Here is a 24,295-nt window from a genome sequence, read left to right on the forward strand (position 1 = left end):
ACATTTTGATATCCATTACTAAGTGTCTCCGACAAGGATGCTAATCTAAAAGATGCTGTGCAAATATTGCTGTTAAACATGAACATAGTTCCTAAAAAAAATATCCACTAGGGAAAAAACTGTGCTCTCGAAATAATTTCTAGTCATTTCAGAAAAGGAAAACAAGACTTAAAGCATATTAAAAGAAACTTAAAAATTCTGATGTTCCAAGGCTTTCTAGTAAGTTAGGGTTTTTTGGTTTGTTTTTTTTTAATACTGGATGACGGTAACGGCAAAAAAATAGATAAGCTTTTCTATGCAATCTGTCTGGAAAAGATAATAAATTTCTTAGCTTTGAATATACAGGATTGTTTTAAAGAGCCACACCTGGCTGCCTGCCAATAAATTGAGGTTGGAAAAAAAAAATTCATTAACCTGACAGAAGCCTAATCTGATGCATTCACAACAAGCATAGTCTCGTGAACATTTTATACTACACTAAACGTAAATTTCACCCAAAATGAAGGAGCAATGAATAATTTGCTTTATTCAATATGAAACATAATAATTTTTAACCTCAGACTCATGATTTGAGCTCATCCTTATTTTTTGTGGTGGTCCCCCCTGAAAGCGTATCCTTATCAAGGTTATCTTGTGGCTCTGCTGATGCGCTATTTGAAGAATTCTCAGCGTCACATAAATCTTTCTCTATAGTGCCTGGGTGATTTCCACAGTCATTGTTCAGATTTTCATCATCTTTTTTGGACTGAGAAGCATCCTCCTTTCTGTCTGAAGTATCATGAATTTCTTCTGATTTTGAAAGCTGACAGGTATCAGTATCACTGTTCTTTTCACTGTTCTGCCTAGCAGCATCACAGTTCATTTCTCGTTCATCCTGGTCATTTTCTTCCCCGTTTTTTGTGAGTTCTACCTTTCTTTCTTCAGTTGTTTTACCAGCTGAGCTTCCACTTGCCGATGTATTCTTAGGCTCTTTTGGTTTCTTATGCTTAGAAATATAGCTATTGTGAATAGAAATTGGAGATGCTGGCTTTTTATTTGTTTTGCTTCCCTCTGACTTCTGTTTTCTTGGGGGTCCCCAGATAAAATGCTCTGAGGGCGTATAATGTTGCTGGGCAAATCTCAGGAGTTTCCTCCTTTCTCTTCGGTCTCTAATAGTATACACAAAATATTCTAGAGCACTTTGCTTAATGTTGGGAATGGTATCTTCCACAAGAGCTTCATGGAGGATAAATTTTACCAGGGGAGATTTGAAACTCTCATATCCAAGCTCGCCAAGACTTTTCAGAATTCGAGTGATTCTCAAGTAGTTGTGTTGAGACCTTTGGAAGAAAAGGGTGAAAAAATTCCATTGAATCAGAAAAAAAAAACAAAACACCTTACAGATAGAGAACTGGAACTGCAATTCCTCACTCCTTTTTATCACTTCAGGTGTGTACTTCAGGCTTCCTATACTTTAATTTCTCACAGCTGCTGAAGCTTGCTAGCACCTCCTTTGCTAGGATGTAGTGAGTGAAAATTAGTGTCTGTAAAATGCACTGAGGCAACAGCCTGAAAAAAAATAAAATCAAAGTGTGTACTGATTTTGATTCCTTCTGCTGTATATATTCTTTCTGAGGAGAAAACCCAGTCACCTTATACAATATGCGGTTTGTAGTGTATTGCAGTAATACAGCTACAGAACAGGAATTCACTTCACTTAAGGTATTTAAAAGCTGGGTCTCCAGTCCAGACTAGCTACCTGCACTTCTGATACAGTCCGTGCTGGGAGAAAAACCTCTGGAGAGCAAGTCCCATTGCCCTAAGAAGTATTTAAGATAAATGGAACCAACTGTCTTCTGGAAGTGCTTGTGCAGAGCTCTTTCCCTCATAAAGTACAGCTAAGTAAACAGTAAAAGTTAAATGACTAAGTTTTAGATGACTAAAATTAGGTAAAAAGAGTCCCAGTTCCTGACTTAAAACTGTGTAGCTACTCACTGGTGAGAATATAGGAATTACAGTGTAAAAATGTGCAGTGAGTAACATTTGGGCTTCCTGAAACCCCATTTTATCTGTGGCCTGAGTCTGAGCCCACACCTGCATTGGCTCATATAATATTTAAGTAAAATTAATAACAAATTATTCCCATTTTTCACTCAAAATTATCCATCAGCAATTCTACCTACAAGCTTTCATTTGGATGGGAGACAAAAAATACTGTAAGAAAACAATCTTCAACTCTAGGGCCAGAGGTATTAGAAAAGTGATCACAAGATTTGCATGGGACAAAATTCAGTGCAAACTTACGCTCCACACAATGCCAATGAAAAGCAACAGAGGTAATTTGCTGAAAGTCAGGCTAAAGTTTGACTTAAAGCATGTCTAAACCTCTCCAGTTAAGCATTTCAATTAAAAAGTATTAAATACATAATATTTCATGTTTTGAGGAGGGAGGGAAATCTTGTTATTTAGCCTCCATACAGGTGTGGAGAATTTGATTTTTCTCAAAAAGAAATGTAAATACAAAGATAAGCCACTCGTTCTTTCCAACTGAGAAGCAGTGCTTTGGGATCAGGTGAAAATGCGTTCTGTAGCACAACAAACAAATTAATTTGAAACTGTGATCTTCTTCATCTAGAGGTGTATTTTCAGGGAATTCAATTATGTCAGACTGGTAATGGGTAAGAAGCACAATCAAAAAAAGGGAAGGAGGAACGTACACATACAGATACAAACCAGGCATCAACTATTTCTTTTTTCTCTTTCTCCTGGCAATTTTTGGAAAATACATCTTCCCTTTCTCTAGCAAACAAAAGGCTAAAGAAATTCTATGGCAATTCTAGAGAGTGGAGTGCATGTCATTACTTACTCATTCAAATGTTGAAATCTTTCCTGCCAGTTAGCAGCTCGTGCTACGTTTCCAGTTTTATCAATTAGTTTTATTCCAAAAAACTCCAACATCATTTTGTAAGCCAAAAGGAATCTTCTAATTGCTTCTTTTGTTTTCTTGAATTCCTAATAAACAAAGAATACATCCAAAATTCTAAGTGGCACTAAAGCAAGTACTTCTGCATTGTATAAAACAACTCTACATAACAAAAAGCAGTTATGTATCAAAATTAATGTGATGGTTTGTATTGAGCTCTATTTGTATTACCTCAATTTCATATGTAGTTAATTCTTTAGCGTAGAAGTTGAGACCTTGTTCCCTCAGTGGGAAAAGCCTGTTAAAAGAAAAAGTGCATTACGGCTCACAGTACATGAACACTTAATCAAATTAATGCTTTGAAACAGAAATAGGTAATAAGTGACCAACCACTGTATGTAAGTGTGGTTATGTTCCAGTTTTTCATAGTCTCCTTTCCATTTATTTAGGACTTCTTCAATATAAACCCCTGCATAAAAAATAATTTGAAAACTGTTAGGTAGCCATCAAAACCAGTATTCAACTACATAAAGTACATGCCATGTTAACATAATGATAGAATACATACTTTAATTCTCTTTCACATATTATGTGAAATAAGGTCTATTGCAACCATAAATAAAATTAATTTAAAATTAATTTAGTTACTAAAGCTTAATTAAAAACAAGAGATTTATCAAATTTCAATATAAATAAAATCAACTGACTTGTACTGAGTACTTACCAGCAGAGGCTATGTGACAATAACCTCTGTAAAATACACTTCCCCAAAAATTCTCATGTCCTAGATCCCTTTATCACACTGACTGGTAATTAACAAACCATTTATATAAAATATTGCATCGTGAATCACCTGTCATTGCTTTAACAAGACAAAACTCTGCATATATATATATAAAAAATTTCATCTTAGTAGAACAAAGCCTTAACTCTTTAACAAGTCTCCCATTCCAGGAATCTCTCCAGCTGGAAATAACATTACAATTGGGAAATCTGTCTCAATTAGCTGTGGCCAAGAGTCTTGCTGCTGTTGCTATGAGTTTGACCTTGGGTTCTCAGGTCACACTCAACAAATGAGAATTTCAGCTTTTAGTGGTCTCAGAACAGTTGCGGAGTTCAGTCAGTTCCTCTTGGAAAGACACAGTGATGAAAAAAGGGGACAAAGTACATGTAAAAGGAAATTAATCATTCTTCACAATGAGACCGTGAAATTCAGTCAGGGGCCAGGGCACTTTTCCAGGTACTGCAAAAATACACAAAGTACATAAAAAGATGTTCCTTGCTCCAAAACCTGTTCAGTCTCTTTCCATGAATGAAAGCTCAGTGTTAAGACTGTTTCTATTTTGAAACCAACAACCGTTTTACCACTGCCGCACAGCCTCTCCCAAAAGTCAAATAGCATAGGAGTGGCCTAAAAAGCCAAAAGCACCACATAGATAGTCTCCTATTATACATTTGAGATGTCTTTCTCTCCCCCCGGTGAAAATTTCCACCTGGGTCTCAATGATAAAGGAGAACTCATTTGGTACTCTTCAAGAAACGGAGAAAGCAGCCAGTCAAAGGGTCTGCTAAGAACTTGAGGGTTCCAGTGCAGCAAGGCTGGAAAAGGACCTTGCAAAGAGAACCTCCTGCCATCACTGCACTGTGTCCAACCAACATTTCAAGCACCGGAACACTTGCTGCTCAGTTCCAGGGTGGAGACACAGACAGGCCAGCTCCGAGTCAGAACCACAAGCTAAATCTCTAGGTCATGGAATTAAACTTCAGCTACAGTATTGCACTAGAAATGTCTTTTTTTTAATAACATTCCCCAGTAGTTTGGTCCCTAACATGGTACCTTAGACTCTCTCTGAACACTCTCACAGATCCATAGGCTTAGGTCAAGGTGGTGGCTATGCTTTCCCATTCTCCATAAAAACTTCTACATAACCAGAGCTCACAGCCATCAATGCTTTAGCCTCCATGGCCTATCAGCTACCTTTGACACTACCAACTGTGGTTTTCTCCTAAAATATTAAGAGAAATTTTATTCTTTACAAATTTTAGGAGGGAAACCCTCCTCTAGCTTTCATGACTATCTCTTCTCCTGGTTAATCCTCTCGAACTGCTCCTTCATTTTGCACTTTAGAGGATTCCTCTCCGCCTCTCCAACCTTTTCTGGCTTTCAGTTTCAGGTTCACATGGACTTCAGTGCCCTTCTCTTTCTTTCTGTATCTGTTCTCTGTGTAGCCTCTCCTGAATTTGCTACCTCTGTACTGGTAATTCACAGATCTAACTCTTCTTCCGGTCAAGCTAAAAACAGTCTTCAACATCTGCCTGTGGATATTGAGATTAAGCTGAAGATTGTTAAAACAAAGGTCTTCTTTCTTTCACTTAACCTGACTTGTTTTCTCACTTGCTGAGGATATTATCACTATCTTGCCTATAAACAGCTCTCATCTTCAACTGTCCTATATGCACATCTTTAGATCCTTCTATATAACACTTTCCCATTCAGCTTCCTATCAGAACTTTAACGTTTTGCATCTCAACATCCTTCTTCCTGACCTTGGAAAGTGTTCTCTTGTCATGCTTGTATCCACCCTGAATGCTGCTGGTAAGAACACATTTCTAGACTGTGGCTTTTTTATATTATTTTTTGGCTTTGCATTCTTCCTTGTGAAGCTCTTTTCTGTAACATCAGACAAAAACTGTATGCCTCCACTTCCAAAGCCTTTTGTGACCTGTCCCTTCCTACCTTATCAGAACCCATTTGTTGCTATGAGACTGATCCTGCCTCCGAAAGGATTCTGCCTCAATGGCAGCCTCCACGACTCACTTCTTCTGCACTCCAATGTGCACTTTGCTATTTCCTCCCAAGCTGCTCTCATGCTGAGAGCATCTTTCTGCACACACCTTCAAAGTAACCTCCTCATCATTCTTTTATTTTCGATCTGCAATTTTTTTTTTTGCCAATGGCTAAGCTCTCATGTGCTGAGACTCCTGTCTACCATGCTAACAACCAAGACTGTTTTATTGCCTCCTTCTGCTTCCCCATCTGTCTGCTACCCTCTCGTCTCTCATACTTTGCTTGCAAACTTTCTACAGCAGGGTTTGTCATCTTTCAGCTCGTCCTGTGTTTGTGCAGAACCTTTCCTGCTCCACTATCAGAACCACTAGGGAGTTTGAGAAATTATTTTGCTATTGTTATTATAATAATCACACATGAGGTAGTTACAACACATTCTTTTTCCCTTACATAGCGCTATGGATAACGCCCATATCCCTGCCACTCCTATTCAAGCAACAAAAATTTGTGCAGCATAGTGGAGCGACTTTATCTTTGTTTAATAAAAGGTTGTGCCACTACTGTAAAGTAGTGGTACAAACAACGCCCTGTATTACATCATGCTGACATTGGATGAGAAAAGCACCACCTCCCTAGAGCGAAAGCTAACTCTGGTTTAACCATAACCTTCTCCCATGTTATCAACATGTTACTCCAACACGGGAGGTTGAAGTCATACAATATATAAATATACACCTTAAATTTGTCAGCACCGCAATTATCAATACAGTTTCACTTTGTTACTATTATTAGTGAGCATTGTTTTGTTATCACTATTATTGCCACAGATTACTCACCATCAGGTTTAAAAGGAATTTTATTTTTGTAAAAGCGGAGATTGCACAAGTCATTTTGATATCGAAGATCTTTAAAGTTCTGCTGAAAGAAAGGAAATAGCACATTATCAGCCTACAAAAACCTATCAAGAGTATCCAGAAAGTGATACTGTGCTCTCTGAATAATTTGAGGACAAGAAAATTTCAGAGTTTTATGAAAACTGGAAATCACTTAGAATTACTCGTGCGCTTAAAGATTCAGCGTAAGGATCTGCAAGTTCCTCCTGGCTGGTACCTTCTCCTGCTGAGGCAGAGGTTAAAGCAGCAAGCAGAGCAGCACCTGGACTTTAGTCTCAAGGAACTTCCAAGACGCAAATAATAAGTCCAAACTCTATCATGTAACCTCTTTGATGTTCAAGGCACAAGCCTTTTCCTGGGCTCCTACCATTGTTCCCAGGCTTACACATCTCACGTATTTGCATGTACACCTGGGATGAAAAGATGTTGCACTAGTTTCACTCCTCTCCTACTGGCATATGTTGGGCCTCTGCATCAGCTTTCTGATTCTTCTAATTTCTTGTATTTATTAGGCACCACAAAGGATTAGGAATGTTTGGGTTGTGTGCTGTCTTCTACTAAAAAGGCAATTTTAAACCATAAAATATTCTTACTGGATACTGATGTCGGTACTTGTATAAATCTCTTGCTGCGTAGAAGCTTCTCTTTGGCTTGGCTGTCAGCTCAGTTCCATCACCACTCTGAAACAGTTAGAAAGTAGATAATAACCATGCACAAACACACTAAATAGCAAATTTGTGTAATATTAAAATAATTATTTTTCATGATGGTTTTCAGCAGTGTAAACATACAGAAGTACGTGCATTCCCCTACTGTTTGGTTAAACACTGAAAATCTGCCTGCTTAATACTTAACACCACATACTGTAAATCTCAATTAAAAAATAAAATACAAAAGCAAGACTATGAAATGTCCTTCCAATGAGATCAAATTTGATTTAAATCAACAGGCTGATTGTCACTTCCAAATGCAAGACTTCAAAGTAACCTAGCAAGTGCTAGCACAAGATGAAATAAGTAATCAAACACAAAAATGCGGAGACACTCCTTATTTTGAACAGGAAATCATCCTGTTTGCAAAGACTATTTGTCATGTGTACATTGACTTAATTGCTATCATTGCATCCTGTGGAAGAAAATGAATAGTCATGGACAAACTAAATTGCAGTTCTAACACCTTCTTGAACCTTTTTCTATTATTTGTTTCTCAGAACTTAAATTTAAAACCTAGTAAGAAGAGCCACTAAATCCCAAAACAAAAGTTTGCTTAGAGAAAATACGTATGTACGAGAACTTGTACTGGCCCCCAGCTGTTCGGGAGCTGTGACCTGAAACAACCAGAGCCCATCAAGGTCAATGGAAATAATCCCAATGACTTCAGAGAACATTTGAAACAGCTGCACGCATTGAAGAAAAACAGAAAATGAAGCATTAGTGTACAGAGACTTCAACTTACTGTGAACAACTTTATTTTCTTTGTGAGTTCTTTATAACCATACTGCAGGAAGGAGTTTTGTATTCTTTAATCTCATAAAGTAAGTCGCCACACTAAACCAAAAGGCCAAATGAGAATATTTCATTCCACTCCTTGCAATACACACGAAATAAGTTAAAGTCAAGCCTAAAAAGGAAAGTTCCCTGGGACTGCATTGAACATTTACTTTTATTATTGCCCATCCCATTGCTTATCAATCTCACATGAATGACAAACAAGCATCTCTTTTCATTCTTCCTTTTGTAAGACCTACAGGCAAAAGACTCTTACTCGAACAAACAACACCCCTTGACACTCAGTTGTCAGGCATTAGTATCACCATGTATGAAGCAGAAAAGGGCAAAATGCTGATGCTTATTTAATTTTGCAGAGTTTCACAACCAAATATAAAAGTAATACATCTTACAGGTTAAAAAAAAAGACCCAGCTGGTCCACCTTGCATTCAACTCTAACTCCAATAAAATTATGGCCAAAGCAACCCTTTCATTTTTTAGGGTCAAGATTTTTAAAGGTTCCTAAAAGACACAAACTTGCCCTGAAAATTCTTCACCCGCCGAGTCGTCACAAATCTGTTGCCATGTATGATCCAATATTCAGATTTTTAACCCATTCAATTAAGAGGCCACGTTCGAGGCTATGTTTAATTTACAGCCAAACCTTCCCCAAGGAACAGCAGCAGCGGGACTGACAACCACTTCAAGGCCTCAATTTTCTCCCAGAAGTAGAAATGACTGGGGGGGGGGGGGGGGGGGGGGGCTGAAATCAGCTCATTTCTACTTGAGCTGCAGAGCTAGTTGATCACAAGCCGCCCAACGCAACGGGAAGCTCCCCGCGCCGCGGTGCCTCAGCCGCGGGCAGCCGCCCGGGCCCGTGCTCCGGCCCCCGAGTGCCGCAGAGCGGGGAGGGCAGGAGGCAGCGGGGCTGCCCCGGCCCGGGGGCTCGGCTCGGCTCCGCCCGTTCTCCGGCGCCTCGGAGCTCAGCGGGACAGCGGCAGGAGCTCCCGGCCAGGCTCCGCAGGGCGCAGACGCCAGCGGGAAGTGCTGGCCGTCGCAGCCGCCCCGCGCCCTGCCTCCCCCGCCCCGCAGCGGCCGCTCCTCCCGGCTCGCCGCAGCACGACCGCCGGGCCCACGGGTAGGGCGAGGCGGGGGCGCGCCCGGCGCTGGCGGTACCTGCTCGGGGCTGGTCGCGTCCGCCTCTGCGCGCTCCCCTTCCTCCGGCGGCGGGGACGGGGGCGGCGGGGGCTCTGGGGGCCGGCAGTCCGCGGTGGGCAGCTCGGCCGGCTCTTCCCCGCCTCCCGCGGCAGTGCACACCCCCTCCTGCCGCCGCGGCTCCCCGCCGGGCTCCGCCGCCTCGGGCTCCGAGTCGGTCTCCCAGGTGGAATCGCAGTCCTCCACCGTGGTGGGCTCCTTGAAGCTGACCCCGCTCAGCAGGCTGCCCATCGGGCAGGGCAGGGCAGGGCAGGGCCGGGCCCGCTGCCGCCGCGCCGCCCGGAGGCCGTGGAGGCCGAGGGCTGGGAGCGGCCGCGGGCTGCCTACGGCTGCGGCATGGCGGGGCGGGGCGGCGGCGGCGGCCGGGGCTGCTCCCCCGCCCGGCCCCAGCCCACGGACACGCGCAGGGCGGAGCTGGAGGCTCCGGGATTTCCACAGGAGACACGCACGCACGCCCAGTCCCCCCCCCCCGCCCCACATCGCCCGGTGCGCCCGGCCCCGGCGGTACCGGGCCGCCGGCATCGCGGAGACGTGCGGGGTGTCCTAGCGCCACCCGCCGCCACCCCGGGCACCGCTCGCCCGGCCTCGGGGTCCCTGGGCGGCCGGGGGACGGTGCCGCGGGGCTCGGGCGGCCCTGGAGAAACCCGTGCTCCGCAGGGAGATGGTGGAAATCTCTCCTACGAGGAGGTGCGCCCCGAGGGGATTCCTCCTCTTGGAGGGGACCTCGGTGTCCCCGAAAGGGTTATGAGAAAACCATGTGGGTGCGGACCTTTGTCGAGAAGAGCAGGGATGGCAGCTGCCACAAGCAGTGGTCTCTGAAGGAGATGCTTATTTGGTGACAGAAGCAGTCGTGTTCCCAGGAGCGTGCAAACACGGGTTGTCCACTAGACATGGGAAGGGTTGCAGTGAGGTGGACCTTAAGGACTCTACAGGTGCCAGAGGAGACAGGAACGGAGGGGGCAATAGTGTGGTACCCAGCCAGTTTCAGCTGCTCCTAAAACCCCTGAGAGTTTGGGGATAAAACCAACATGACATTGAAGGATGGAATTGGCAAGGGCAGTGGCAGTGTATTTTCTATTTGGCTAGAGCATGCCTTTTGGACAGAAACACTGCCTGGAGTGAAGACCTGATGAGGTGAAGGCTTAGCACTCTGTTCCAGTGGCTGCTCTTACCTCCATGATTAAAAATGTGTTTTTCATTCTAGCCAGTGTTGTCAGGCTTCAGTTCACACTCACAGATTTCTTCCTTTTCCCTGAAAGACAGTTCTGTGGTGTTCAGTATACCGACTGCTCCTAAAGATGTGCACTATCATCAAGTCATCTCAGTCCTCTTCCTGGTAAACCAAACAAGTCAAGCTTCTTCAGCCTCTTGCTGTAAATTACTTTCCCCATTCCCTCACTCATTTTGTGCCTTTTTTTCTGCTGCTGCTGCAATGTTTTAGCATCAAGTGAAGGTGCCAACATTTTAACTGGATGTCAGGATCATCACTGTAGAGGTGATATCATCTTGTTTCTCTATAAACTGAAAGATCATTTTAACTCAAGTTGCCACAGCATCATGCTTAGATGCATTCACATCACTCACACGTAACCCTCCTTCAGGACTGTTTCAGGTGTACGAGCTGCACACACTGACACCAAGGACAGGATTACTGGAAACACTGGTTGTCAGGCCTTGTTTCAGGCAAGCTTATTTGCAGTTGCAGTTCACCTAGGTGCAGCCACAATTGCATGGCTGAGCTGCGTGCCCATCCTACAGCTCAGCCTGCCTCAGGTGCCCATGCCTCTGCCTCCTCCCACCATCACCTGCCTTGGCCAAGACAGTTTTGCTCCTCCTCTGCTCTTCATGGGGATTAATCCCCTTCAGCCTTTCCAACAGTCCTTAGTCACCATCATGTCAGGTGCTGTCCTCCTCAGGACCCGGCTCTGCCCAAGAACAAACCTAGTGGTCCCAGCCAAGACCCCACCCCAACATTCAGGCCAACCCCCTTGCCTCTATTTTAGCCCCAGTACTGGAGGTGGTGCCTGTTCCACAATAAAGGTTGGGACAACAGGATGATCGTACACAAATTGGTCAATCATCTTGCCCACTCTTCCAGTGTCAGAAATGGTCATTTAGGGATCCTCACTGAAGGATTTAAGAAATGGGACATCTACTTAACAGTCTTTACCCTGTCATATCTTCCCAGCTTATGAAAAATCAAAAGTTTAGAAACCTCCAGAGCAAAAGGTTGCATCTGAGTCTTCATTTTAATAGCCATCAATGGACCTGTTCCTATACCATTTACATAGACTTTTGACCTCTGTTACATAGTGAAACAATGGTACGTAAATACATGTTATCCAGTATATATATTTAGAATATAATAGATTATATTTTTGTTTTATGCTGGTTAGTTCTTTTTTTAAAATGAGAAACAGAGTATGATTGTTCCCTGTTTGCCTCCACACTATTCACAATTTTATAAACCTCTATCACTTCAATACCTATCATTTTTCTTCCAAGATGCAAGGTCCTACCCTAGTCTGTCTTATCGAGCAAGAAAGTCATTGCATGCCTCTCATCATCCTTGTCACCTTTTCCTGTAGGTTTTCAAGCTCTACTGGAACTTTTTTGAAATGTGATATCCAGGAATGCAGGTAGTACGCAGGAAGGTTCAGCTTCATTGTTGCCAGTGGACAGTTTCAATATGGAATAAAAAAATCCTCATCAAGAAGGCACAAGAAAGGTTATAAGAGGGCAAGCAGTAAGGCTGGAAGCTAGAGGTACAGTTGGGGAAGCAGAGTCTTTTATAAAACTCGTGCTTATGTTTCACATTTTTGGACAGTTCCTTCTGATTTGACCTTATTTGGAGGAAAGGCAGAGTTGTTTCCTGCTTCCACAGTATCTCCTCCCACGCCGTTGGCACAGTTTGAAGGAAATGACAAGAAATTCTGATGTCTGGAACTTGTTTGTCTTGACTGCCTGCTGAGTAGTTAGTTCCATTGACCAACATCAACTGGTTCCAGTATAGACCAGCTCTGCTTCCCCTCCCCTGCTACAGCTTTTGTCAATACTGCCTCAGATTGTGCTGATACTAGAGACAGCAGAGCATCAAAATCATGCCTTGTGCATGCATAAAAAATCAGGTGAAGGTTCTGATGATATTTAGTTTGCATGGCAATTAATCCCACAAACTAAAGATCTTCCTGGAAGAAAGCTCTGTCTCTTGTGCAGGTAACTACACCTTATTATAGAAAGCTCAGTTCTATCCGAAGAGCAAAGCTGTCAGCCAAATCTTATCACACAGATTTAGGAGGATTTTTAAAGGATCTGGGTCTCAGGCCACTAGTAAGAACTGGGAGTCAAATTAATTGACTTGGTATTGCTATGGGAAGCCAGTGCCAAGAGCAGAAGACTGCTTTGACTCGCTTACAGTAGTCCATGCTGCTGAGGTGATGTGATGGATTTTCCTGAAGTACTGGGATGTATTTTTGGAGTTTCTTAAGGGCTGATAACTAGGTATACCATATTGCCTGCAATCTACACAAGAAGTGAGAGAAATGAGGCTGGCTGAAGCTGAATTGACTGGTCGTGGATTGCCAGGGTGGCACAGGTTTTTCTAGCCAAATGGAAACGTTGTAAGGCATTATTCACTGCTATAGAGCTTATTATCGGCAGGTAGGCTAGAAGAACTCTCAAATTAGAAACTGAATTGACTGATTGTTGGTATGGCACTTTAAAAAAAGGCAGTGGCACCAATGAGACAAGCCTTCAAAATGTTCCAAATACCCATGCAAATAATCTGTGGTTCAGCTGGAGTCAGCTCTCATGCAATTGTTTTTCATCCTTTAGCTTATCATTGGGCAGTGGCTAGTTTTTAAATGAGTTTGCTCAGGAAAGCAAGATTAAATAGCTCCTATGTAGATCAACATTCAGAAAGAATCACTAGTTAGGCAGCGGTGGGGCATCCACTTTGTGCCTACTGAGACCTGGCTGCACCGTTGTGCAGCTGAATGAGGAACGAAGGGTTCCTTCCCTGAAAGAGTCATTTGCTATTTTTGTCATGTTACTCACAACCATCTCTCAGCTGCCCAGAAAGACGTGGGTTGGAGTTTTTGACATAAGAACACTCTAAGGTTTGGATGTGGTGGGGCAGATCTGCTCTTTGCCAGGTGTGTGTGTTTCTTCTGTGAACATCTTCCACAGTTGCAGCTTATTGCTGGCTCTGGTTGTTAACTAGAGGCAGTCAGGATTCATGAAGAGGCTCTAGCACCTTACATAGCTTCTTAGGGTGGTATATGACAGCTTAAACAGATCCCCACAAGACAGATCTTAATTTTAAAAATAAATAATTAATTCTAGTTATCTCACAGTTGTAATTGGTACTCATTTTTGAGAAGGTGGTGAATGTTTGGCACTTCAGTTCACCAAAGTATTCCAGTACAACAGATGGTAAGTAAATGCTAAATCCAGGCAGACCTGTTTCAATCAAATAGTCTGACTTCCACATAACACAGGCCAGAGTAGTGCTTACCCTGCCCGTTCTGAAGAATGATAGAAGACCTAGGGAAATTCAGACCACCATCACATCAAATACCGACTTTCATAAAGCTGATGAAAAAGCATAAGCATTTGACTTCTGGTTATATACTTTCATATACATTTTAAACAGCACAGATTAGTAAATTTTTATTTTTTTTTCATGAGGAGGTGGTTTTATAAGGACTTCAAAATGGATACCACATCACTTTCTGGAGGCTAATGCTGCACATATATCAGTGTGATAACTGTAAAAAATTATTAAAAATTAAATATGAGGTAATTGTAATACTTTATCATTATCCTGGGAGGATGTTTTGAATAGGATACCAGAGAGGTCAATTAACAACTGTGGAGAGTATTACCAACCTAATATTAAGGTGTTATAAAGCTGGGAAGGATTCTGCATCCTTCGAGGATATGAATAGACTACAAAACCACTTTGATAAATGGCAGAAGAGAGCAAAATAAATAACATTGGTAAAATGAAATTTAGTCAAGATAATGTAAACCAATTTGTAGTGGATACTTAAACATACAGAGGTAGATTTTAGAAATGCAGAAAGGCACCAATACAACAGAAATATCTAGGAGTTACAGTATAATTAACATATGTTTGGACAAGGGTCTGAATATATTTGGACACCAGCATACATTTGAGCAAGTGTACAAAGTCAGACAGATATGACAATGGTTGCATGCAATAGCTATAGCTGACTGGTACTTTAAAGGGGTTTGTTACCTTGTTGGCTTATTTTTGAAAGGAACTGGGCATTCTCAATGAATATCTGACTATGGTGAATTTCAATTCTCTTCTTTAGTTCAGTAATGCTCCAGATTGCTAAATGCCAAGCCTGATGTAGTATCTATAGAAGGTGAATCTAATTTATAAAGTTCTCCATAATTTTCCTCTAGTGAATGTCATTGGAAATGATTAAATGGAAACTCAGAAGTCAGGTTGTATATTTGCGTAAATTTTTTTCTACTGAAATCTGAAATTAATTTGCAGAGAAGAAAAGACTTCACAGAGGTCATGCTAGACATTACAGATCAGTGTATTAAGCTCACTAAAGCCAGTGGAAGTTCTTCCCTTTTTTGCTGGGTTATGATTACAACCCTGAAGACCTTAACTAAAGCCCTGTTTATTGGAGTGTCTTGTATTAGGGCTTTGTAAAAGGTCACAGCCAAGGTAAGCCCAGAACAAATTAATAAAAGAGTGTATTACCTTAAGATGGTCTGTCTAGGTGGTCAGAGAAGTAGCCTCAGTCCAGTCCTTAAGCCTCTAAGATTCTGCTCAGTTTCTCCCAGACCGGCCTTTCAAACACGGCACAAGACTACAGCCAGTTTCTTGAGGGGAAATTAATCCAGTTGTAGGACACAACATGGTCTAAATGAGCTGCTGTGCAGCAACCCCTGATTTATAGCTAGGGTCCTACATCACCCTTGTGATGGACTGAAACCAGCTGCCTGGGTTTATGTGTGGATTTCAAAGATCTAATTGATGTCAAGATTGATGTGACTCATGGGACTCATAGGATCCCTACACGTAAAAAAAAATTCATGTTAAATTATAGGCATTTGTGTAGTTCTGTTGTTTGCTTTTGGGCGGATGATTGTGGATTTTGTACAGTTCATCAAGGATAATTTGAAAATGCCTAAAATCATTGATCTCCAACTCCTCAGCAGTTAGTTCCAGTCAGAGGCTGGCACAAGGCCAAATAACACAACTGGGACAACTGCAGGCAGTGACTCTGCCACCACCTGCTTTTCATCCTTTTCCATATCATACTTTGTATGTCATCTGTAGAAAACCTATATAAATGCATAAACTAGGGAAGAAGTTCATCAGAGAAGCCATTTTTAATTAGGTCACTGATGCTCCACAGGGCTTTTAGCTTGTGATTAAGGCAAACACGCATAGACTGACATATAAAAGCAGGCAAACACAACCAGACACAGAAACCACCAACAATACTGTCTTTCATTTACTTATCACATAGCCAATGATTTTTACAACCATTTGGGCTAGTTTACTTAATTAAACTATGCAGCGCAGCATTTAAACGCAGGTCCAGCTCCCCAACCGCACGAGGCAGAGTTGTCTTCTGGATCAGTCCTGCCTAGTTCTCTTTGATGGCATCTCAGAGTGACCCTTCCCCATCCCTGCCAAACTGTAGATGACTTCAAGATGGGCAGGCTGGAAAGAGGAAACTGCACAGCTGAAGAATTCAACTACTTTGGAGTGATGAGGAGCAAAAAATAGCCCACAGTTTGTGACACAAACCTGATTTGGGATGGGACTGAAGCGTGTTATAATTCACATAATGTGAGCTTCAGAGAAAACTCTAAGCAGTTGGTGCTCACAGATTCTGGAATGAAAGGAGTAATCATTTTATCTTACTTGTTGCCTCTGTAATATTCCCTATCACAGGCTCCCTTAGATCACCACAGGACAGCCTCATCATAATGCTATTGTGCTCTTTTATTCTGAAGAAATCATGTTAGTAGAGCCTGCAAAAGCCTCTCCCCCCTCATCTCCATGGAGCCACCAATACATTAAGTGTACTTGCCATCTCAATAGAGTATGCAAGATGGTAAGTTTAAAGAGATGAAATTCTGCTTCTTGTAACACTGGAGAGCTAACAAGGTATAGGGAAGATCTTTCCTTTATATGGAGAATCTGAGTTATGTGTTAACAAATAATGGTAACAAATGTTCACTTTAGGAATCTGATGTAGTGAATAAAATTATCTGAACACAGTGAGCATGTGCAGTATTCCAGAATTAGCCTGTTTCGTTTCATAACATGCCATGTTACAGTGTGAATCCACCTGGCAGCTGGAGTGCAGGCAGCCTTTGATATGTTTGGAAAGCCATCACTGTTCTTTCACATTGGTGTTTGACCAGGCTGAATGAACCAGTGGCATCCAAATGGGCTCGCTTCTATCTTGAATAAAGATAGCAGTGAATAAGCACATCATTGTCCTTTTGCATGTGGCAAGAAGGGCCAGCAAAATATTGGTGGTAATGTGCTAAAATACGAGTGCTTTGCCCTCGTTTAGTACATCATATCCAGGAGTTTGCTTGCAGATGGATTTGGGAGGAGTCAATTTGTAAAAAATAAAATAAAATTAGGTGAGCTGGGAAATTCCAGGATTTGGGGATGAACAAGGGAGTGCAAATTACACATATGTTAATCAATGGCATTGTCATTAAAATACACCAAAAGCAAAACTAAAAACAACCCCACCACAGTATCACCATAACTACAGATAAAATCAGAGAATTAACAGTGGATAAAGCTGTTAAAATACATTGTCAAACAAAGGTCATCACAAATCAAAACACAAACCAGGTCACAGCCAAATCCAGAGTCAGCAGGCCAAGCTGAGAACAGCCAGAAAAGCAAAGCATTGATCCAGCCCAGGGATGGGAAGCAAGGAGCAGCTTCCTTGCTGGGTAAATGTGGCTTATTCAGAGGACAGGACAATCCTTACCAAGAAGATAAGAGCAACTAAACAATATACTTGCTTCAGCATTGTCATAACCTGAAAAAATCCCCACACTCATCCTACAAAAGAAATGTATGGCTAACAAATCAGAGGCAATTTTTATTCTTGAAATTGATGTTAAAAAGGACAAAACCCAATTGTTTTTTCTTAAGAACATTAAAGCGATGACATTTCCTGGCTTGCCGTGCTTTGTGGTCTTGTTTCTTTGTAGTGGGAGGCTACAAGTTAAGATCAAGAGAAAATGTTAACATTGCAAGGAACACAGGAGGAAAAAAACCATGATGCATGTTTGTGCTCATTAAATGAATTCTTCAAAGGAATCAGGATGAAAACAAAATAAAGATTGCCAGCCATGCATGAGTAACGATATTGAGTGTTCTGGATGTTGTGTAAGGGAGCTGGCTGAAATTCTGACACAAGCAGTTCACCCTCATGCAGGTGTTTGCAGTTTCTAGAATATAATTATCATCTCCCTGTTCTGCTCCAGATGAAAATAATGATTAATCTTTGCATTTCTACAAAATTTGTCACCCTCTAACACCACTCCTAGCTGTCCTTAAGCAGGGAAATACTCTACAGGTCTGAGGGCATGCCAGAGTGAAAAATAAAGCATCTGTGATAGTGTAAGCATCACATTAGGGCTAAAAAAGATAGAATAGGAACAGCCCTTTTCAGCACTGTCCGTTTGAGCAGACACAGCAGTCTACATGTATCTAACTGCTTTGGTGTGTTCTTTCTTTTACATTACAAAGGAATGTTTTTGGCAGAAAGTCATTGTAAGCAGTATTCATTACTCCTTTAAGGGGCTTGATAATTCAGTGTGTTAATACACTGCAGGTTATCAATACCATCAACCATCCACAAAGATACAAATTAAACCTTGTTCCAGCATCGGTATTTCTGTACGCAGTCCTGAGATTTAATGAGACTGGTGCTCAGATCATGGAGTGGAAACTAGTGATGGTTGATATGCTTCTGAGACATTTTGAGCCAGGCAGAAAACACCAGGAACTGAATAAAACTTGTGAAAGAAGTCATCATTAGCACACCGGGTGTGAACATGACAGAAAATGATAAAAACGATTCAATCTGACAAAAAAAAAACCCAACCCTCAAGAAGAACCCTCAAGTACGTCTCTCAATTCTGGCTCAGACATGGAAAGGAGAAGTGGGCTTCTCATGCAACTTTGGACATCTACAGCATGAGTGCCTCTAAATCGTTGTTCAGAGTCCCCTTACAGTCAGTGGAGAAAAACTGGAACTTTTAGGTCATGAATCATTTAATCCTAACATAGACATTTAAATTAGGCCTGATGAAGTACCTCTTTCTTTGTCTTCTTTATAGAGGGAGAGCAACTGACTGACTTTACATGTTGACATTTACACTGAAGATACCTAAAGTTACCCAAGAAGAGATCCATCTTCAGTACCTAGACACATTTTAATTTACCAAGCTGATGGCCATCTGATGAATGACTGACAAACTCAGCTGGTTTAAACAACTCTTGCAAAGCATGGTCCCACCAGGAGAGCAGCTCTGCACTCAGTGGTGTCACAGAGAAGTCACAGTGCAACTCTCAGCACCCAACTTTGCTGGAATAAAGTAGCTAGCAAGTCTTCACAGACTTGCTTTGCGGGGAATGAAGGAAGAGGGAGGCTGCCACAGCAACAGATTCAGAACTGTAATCTGACTTCGGTGCTCTGAGGATGGACCTATATTAGTGTTTTAGTGTGGATCAGAAAAGAGCTTTTAAAGCTAATTGTTTTGGTTTTTTTCACATTAAGTAAACTGGAAGATGGGGGTCCAGGAGTATACCCAATGCACTTCAGACGCAATGGGCATTCAGTCTATGGGCCCAGATTAGGACTATTCTGAAGAAGAAAAGATCCCGTTTATACTGTGGGTATCAGGTCCTCAGCACTGACTGTTTTGCTCTTCAGGTCTGCTATTTGTTTTCACTACCTGCTACTATAACATAAAGTGAACAGGGCTCTGGAGGAGCCCCTTGCTCCATTAACTGTTGGGGGTGTTAAGAAAGATGAGATAGCTAAGTTAGCATGCTCAAAAATGAATGAAATGAATAATCACCAAATAGACTCTATGCTAGTTTTGCAAAATCCACTGTTTAAACAAAGGAAACATCCATTAAACATAGGCAGAAACAAGTCCTGTGTAAGGCATGAGGTAGTGAATTAACTGAGGATACAAAATACCTGCTGATTACCGATTACTCTTCCAGGCCTACAGAGTTAGTATATCTGTCTGAGATGGCTAGTAAATTCAAAAGACAGCTACCTGTGGGATTTTGTTTATAGCAGTATAGCTTCAGGACTTTGTCCAAGCATAAATTGTAGTAAACTAACCATGACATTATTACCTACCAGTTAAAGTGGCTGCAAAAGAACAATACAAACCGCAAAACAAAGCACAAAGACAATTTCCAGCACTACTGACCTAGCTGAGTGCACCAGTTACCCCAGTGAGAAGTAATACTGCGTACCTGATAATAAAGTATTTTTATTATCTCTACTAGAGTCCCAATACAAAAGAAAATACTTTAGGTTGAATCTTTTAATTAAAAGATGGTACAAGAAGCTGATGAGAAACACCACTAGCCAGGGCTCTGCCAAGATGGCCTGAAGCATACTGAAGTCAGCTTAAAGACAGTCTGGAATTTCTATTGATTTTGGGTCAACTCTTTGGAAAAGGCAGACCTGGAGCGGTACGCAGATGGGAGACTGCCTGGCAACACCTGGTCCTGCAGGTTTTTGGTGAGTTACCAACACTGTTTTAGCCACAGATCCAAAACACAGCACTATTATCAAGAAAGTTAACTCCATCATAGCCAGACCAGTACACTGCCCAAATTCTCCCACATATTTTGCCACCCAGGAATCGGCTACCTCAGAGCAGACTTCTGTGTCGCATCCCCTACCAGCTAGCTACCCTTATGAGAAGACAAAATCAGCTTCACAGCCCACATCCATATGAGAGCTCTGATTGCATAGGGATGTTCAAGAAACTGAGTGGACATTGCAATAAGGCTGGAAACATCCACCTTAGAGGACAAGGGGGAGGTGCTGTTCTTCACTCTCCTCACAAAGTGGTTCCCAGAGGAGAGGAGAAAGGTATGCTGTCTCCATGAAATGATTCTCCAGAGATTGGGAGGGTAGTGATGCAGGAGCCAAATACCAGACCAGGCTCCAGGCCAGCGCTTTTATCATAGGTTTCCCAGGCAAAGCAAAACAAAGTGATAACACAGAAAATGGCAAAAGCTGAAAGGAACCATTAACAAGCCCTGGAATTCAATGTACAGCAAGAAAGGGAGCAAGTAAGGGAGCAGGTGAGGGAGGTAAAGGAGAAAATATACTATCATCAGGACCAACAAGAGCAAGTACCAATCTGCCAAGTAAAAGCTGTAACACTGTAAACTCAGTCTAGTACACTCTGATCAAATCTGTCATTATCTTGAACCCCTCAAGCCTCAGTTTGCGTGCCAAAAAGGATTGTGGTGGGTTGACCCTGGCCAGGAGCCAAGCACCCACATAGGACGGAGGGAGAAAATAGGAAGAACAAAACAGACAACTCGTGGGTTGAGATAAAGACCCATTTAATAGGTAATGGAAAAAGAAAAAAAACCAAGCGAACCAAAGGAAGTCTCTTACATCCTGCCATAGGCAGACCGATGCCCAGCCACCCCCTGTCCCTTCTTCCTCTACCTCAGTTTTTATTGCTGAGCATGATGCTATATGGTGTGGAACATCCCTTTGGCCAATTTATGTCAGCTGTCCCTGCCGTGTCTCCTACCAACCACTTCTGCACCCACAGCTTTCTCGCTAGGGGACAGGGTGGGAAAAAGAGAAATCCTTGGTGCTGTGCAAGCACTGTTCATCAGTGGCCCATCGGTGTGTTACCAACACTGCTTTAGCCACAAATCCAAAACACAGCACCACGGGGGCTCCTATGAATTAAGTTAACTCCATCCCAGCCAGACCACTACACTTTGGAGCAACAACTCCAAGTTATCATTACAAGAATTGCCTCATATGATATTATCTAAGAGCGCCTTCATTGTTTCACAAGCTTTAAGGTCTTCCTCATGCAATGTATTTGCATACTTTCAGGGAAGTTACAAAATCCTTTATCCTTCCTGTATGGACTCTTTGATTCTCAGGAAGAAGAAAATTACATACTTTGTTCTTTAAAAAAAATAAATAGATTTGGCATGTTTTCATAGTTAACTTTTTTTTTTTTTTTTTTTTTTTAGCACTAGTAACCTGTTTCAACCCTTCATAGTTCAATCTGAGTATGTGGTTAAAATTAAGTTTTCCTGAGAAGGCTACTCTAAGTTAAATTTTAGCAAAACTGCCACCAAAGGATCAAAACATCTTTTACTTTAAAAAAACCATAACCAAAACAACAAAACAACCTTTTTGAAGTATATTAGAACAAGGATATTTCATTGGTTCTTTGCTCTGCAAAACAGGTGTATTAAGGAAAAAATATCTGTAGAATGACTTGAACTCTACACCTATAAAATTCAAACTTTCTTGCACTGATTTTCTGAGATAGCATAAAAACATCAGAAAGGGTAAATGTAATGCTCTATGAGGAACCACAACATTTTCATTTTTGCATACTGTATACAAAACTAAAGGGACACAATTCAATACATCTCTTAATAGCTAATGTTCTTAAAAATGGAAATTTTAAATCAATCCTTGTGACTTTGGTTCAAAAGTAGTCCTATTTTCACTCAAATAAAATCAGACATTAATACAATTGCAGCTTCTCTGCACGGCAACAAAGCAACACAGACAATTTTGGTCCTCTGTGGGTGTCTCTGCATATAACACGGTTTCACACACTGATGTAATGCTGCTTCTTCATTCTCTAACCCTTCCCATTCACTTGCAAAGGAGGTGTACATTAAAATAACCAAGAATTCTTTTACTGAAAGCATCTACTTCCTCCAGGAACGGAGATGGCTAACAAAGCTAAGTGATATAACAATTTAGAGAAAATCACACAGCTTCAGCTGTGAACAAAAAGTTACATCCTTCCTTATGCCTACCTTTCATAACAGCATTATCACTCCCATTCTCCTTGTAAATGAACCTCTTATTTCTTGTATTAAACTAACATCCACTGGTCCCAATCAAGGACTTATTGTGCCATGCCCCTGTACAAAGCCATAGCAAACTACTTCCCTGACCTTGAATAACTCACTTGGGATCTCAGCTCGTGTAAGCACTGCGGAAGTCATATAGCGAATGGCAGTACAGCAGCACTGTTCACCTGCAAAACTAGCTCTAAATTAAGACAAAATGCAACCAAGTGATGTGAAAATTGAACACAGAGAGCATGAGAGGGTGGATGAGATGAGTAACACTGAGAAAGTGGTGTGTCTTCACTTTAGTGGGTTACAAACAGAAGGTGCAGGACTCAGGGATGGATCACTTGGTTTCTTGGCCCCAGAGTTTACCTCAGGTTCCTGTCAGCCATCGGCAAAGGTCTGTGAGATGCCATTGCTTGACCTGTGCAACGCTATTCCCGTAAAACACATGAAGTGCACATCAGTACCAGAGCCCAAGGGCACAGACCACAAGGTCTGGCAGCAGAGCTGACCCCTGCTTCTCTAGCTGCAAGTGGGTTTGCTTGCTGCCAAAGTAGAAGGTTTGCGCCCAGGATGACACCAGCACAGGGTACAGAAATGCCCACACCACTGTCCCCTGATGGGTATCTCCTGCTGTACCTATTTCCTGCAAAGCTGAGTCACCCGGCACAAAGTGCAAAGACAATGTTCAGTGGATGTGACAAGCGTGACAAGGCATTTAAAACAAGAATACAGCATTGACAAGGTATGGTGGTAAATGCCATGGTAACATAAAGAATTTAACTGAGAACATGCTGTGTAGGATCTCTGCCTACTTGGCCCAGCTAGTAAAATTCAGCTTTCTTCCACTCCCATATCGAATTCTTTGTCCTTAACCACTTGAGGTTACCTGAATGAAGATGTACACCATGTTCACAGGGTCTGAGCAGACTTCTTCAGTGTTAGACAGCGGTGAGGGAGGGCGGCGGGTGATTCAGTTGCCCAAGCTCAGGTGTCTGGTAACATCTGAGATGTCCAGGGGAATCAGAGACATCCAGTATAGCAAGATATCACACAGGGCTTCTGGTAGACTTACACCCTAAAAGCAGCATCTGTTGGCCAAGCAGGACACCTGAGGACATCTCAGTTGGCAGACACATTTGCATGGACAATTTAAGAGACAAGATGGGACTATGGGAAATTTTGGTGTTAAGTGTTAAATGTTTACTTCTGTGCTGTGTCTCCAAGCTCCACAACAATCAGTGGGAAATCTAACCAACACAGTCTACTGTAGTCAATGACAACCTAACCAACACAGCTCAGGAAGCCTAAAAATTATTTGCCTCATTGCAGAGTAGGCACGTGATGGCTAGTTACCTGAGGCTCTCTCACTGAAATGGGAGAATACAGCAGTAGCAAAGCTGTAGACATCTACACTGAGGCATCAGTCTCAAGTGGGATCCTTCTCACCTAGCCAGAACATTTTGGACAACTATGTTCTATAGGACAAAAAAGCAAAAAGCATTGTTGCCTAGTTTTTACTTTCATGGCAGTGCTGGGTTGTGGCATTTGGTGCTGGGTTGTGGCAACTACAGCAGTGAGTTACTCATACAAGAACCACATTGCAAATAGGTATCACTGAAAAAAAAAAAAGTCTTTCCTTACTTTTCAGAAACGTTACAAAATGTTCCTCCTTTTCTTTTAAGACAGCACAATGACAGTCATGTTCATGTCATATCTCTCCATTGAAATGATCCAAAGTCATAAAGCCTCAAAAATTCAACTGAAGTTAGACAGTTGCTAAGCTAAGACTGGCATCATCTTGACCCAGACTGACTGTATTCCCCCCATGCATCTATATCCATCTGCTATTTTCCTTC

The 24,295-nt window shown here is 42.0% G+C and overlaps 1 protein-coding gene across 5 annotated transcripts in view; it reads right to left on the reverse strand.

Moving 5' to 3' along the window:
* Positions 1 to 500: 500 nt before the first annotated feature.
* Positions 501 to 24,295, reverse strand: part of OGFRL1 (opioid growth factor receptor like 1) — an 84,040-nt gene continuing 60,245 nt past the window's right edge. For 2 of the 5 annotated variants that reach the window (XM_075747445.1, XM_075747443.1), the window contains 6 exons: positions 7,177 to 7,263; positions 6,527 to 6,608; positions 3,293 to 3,371; positions 3,134 to 3,200; positions 2,846 to 2,991; positions 501 to 1,319 (listed from right to left, as the gene is read on the reverse strand). In XM_075747445.1, the coding sequence (XP_075603560.1) occupies positions 563 to 1,319; positions 2,846 to 2,991; positions 3,134 to 3,200; positions 3,293 to 3,371; positions 6,527 to 6,608; positions 7,177 to 7,263 (1,218 nt within the window). In that variant the 3' untranslated portion in view covers positions 501 to 562. Of the gene's footprint in view, positions 1,320 to 2,845; positions 2,992 to 3,133; positions 3,201 to 3,292; positions 3,372 to 6,526; positions 6,609 to 7,176; positions 7,264 to 9,247; positions 9,663 to 24,295 lie in introns of those variants that run through there. The other 3 variants (XM_075747442.1, XM_075747441.1, XM_075747444.1) reach the window with 3 other exon arrangements.

This window comes from Balearica regulorum, chromosome 3 (assembly GCF_011004875.1).
Source record: "Balearica regulorum gibbericeps isolate bBalReg1 chromosome 3, bBalReg1.pri, whole genome shotgun sequence".
Classification (NCBI taxonomy): domain Eukaryota; kingdom Metazoa; phylum Chordata; class Aves; order Gruiformes; family Gruidae; genus Balearica; species Balearica regulorum.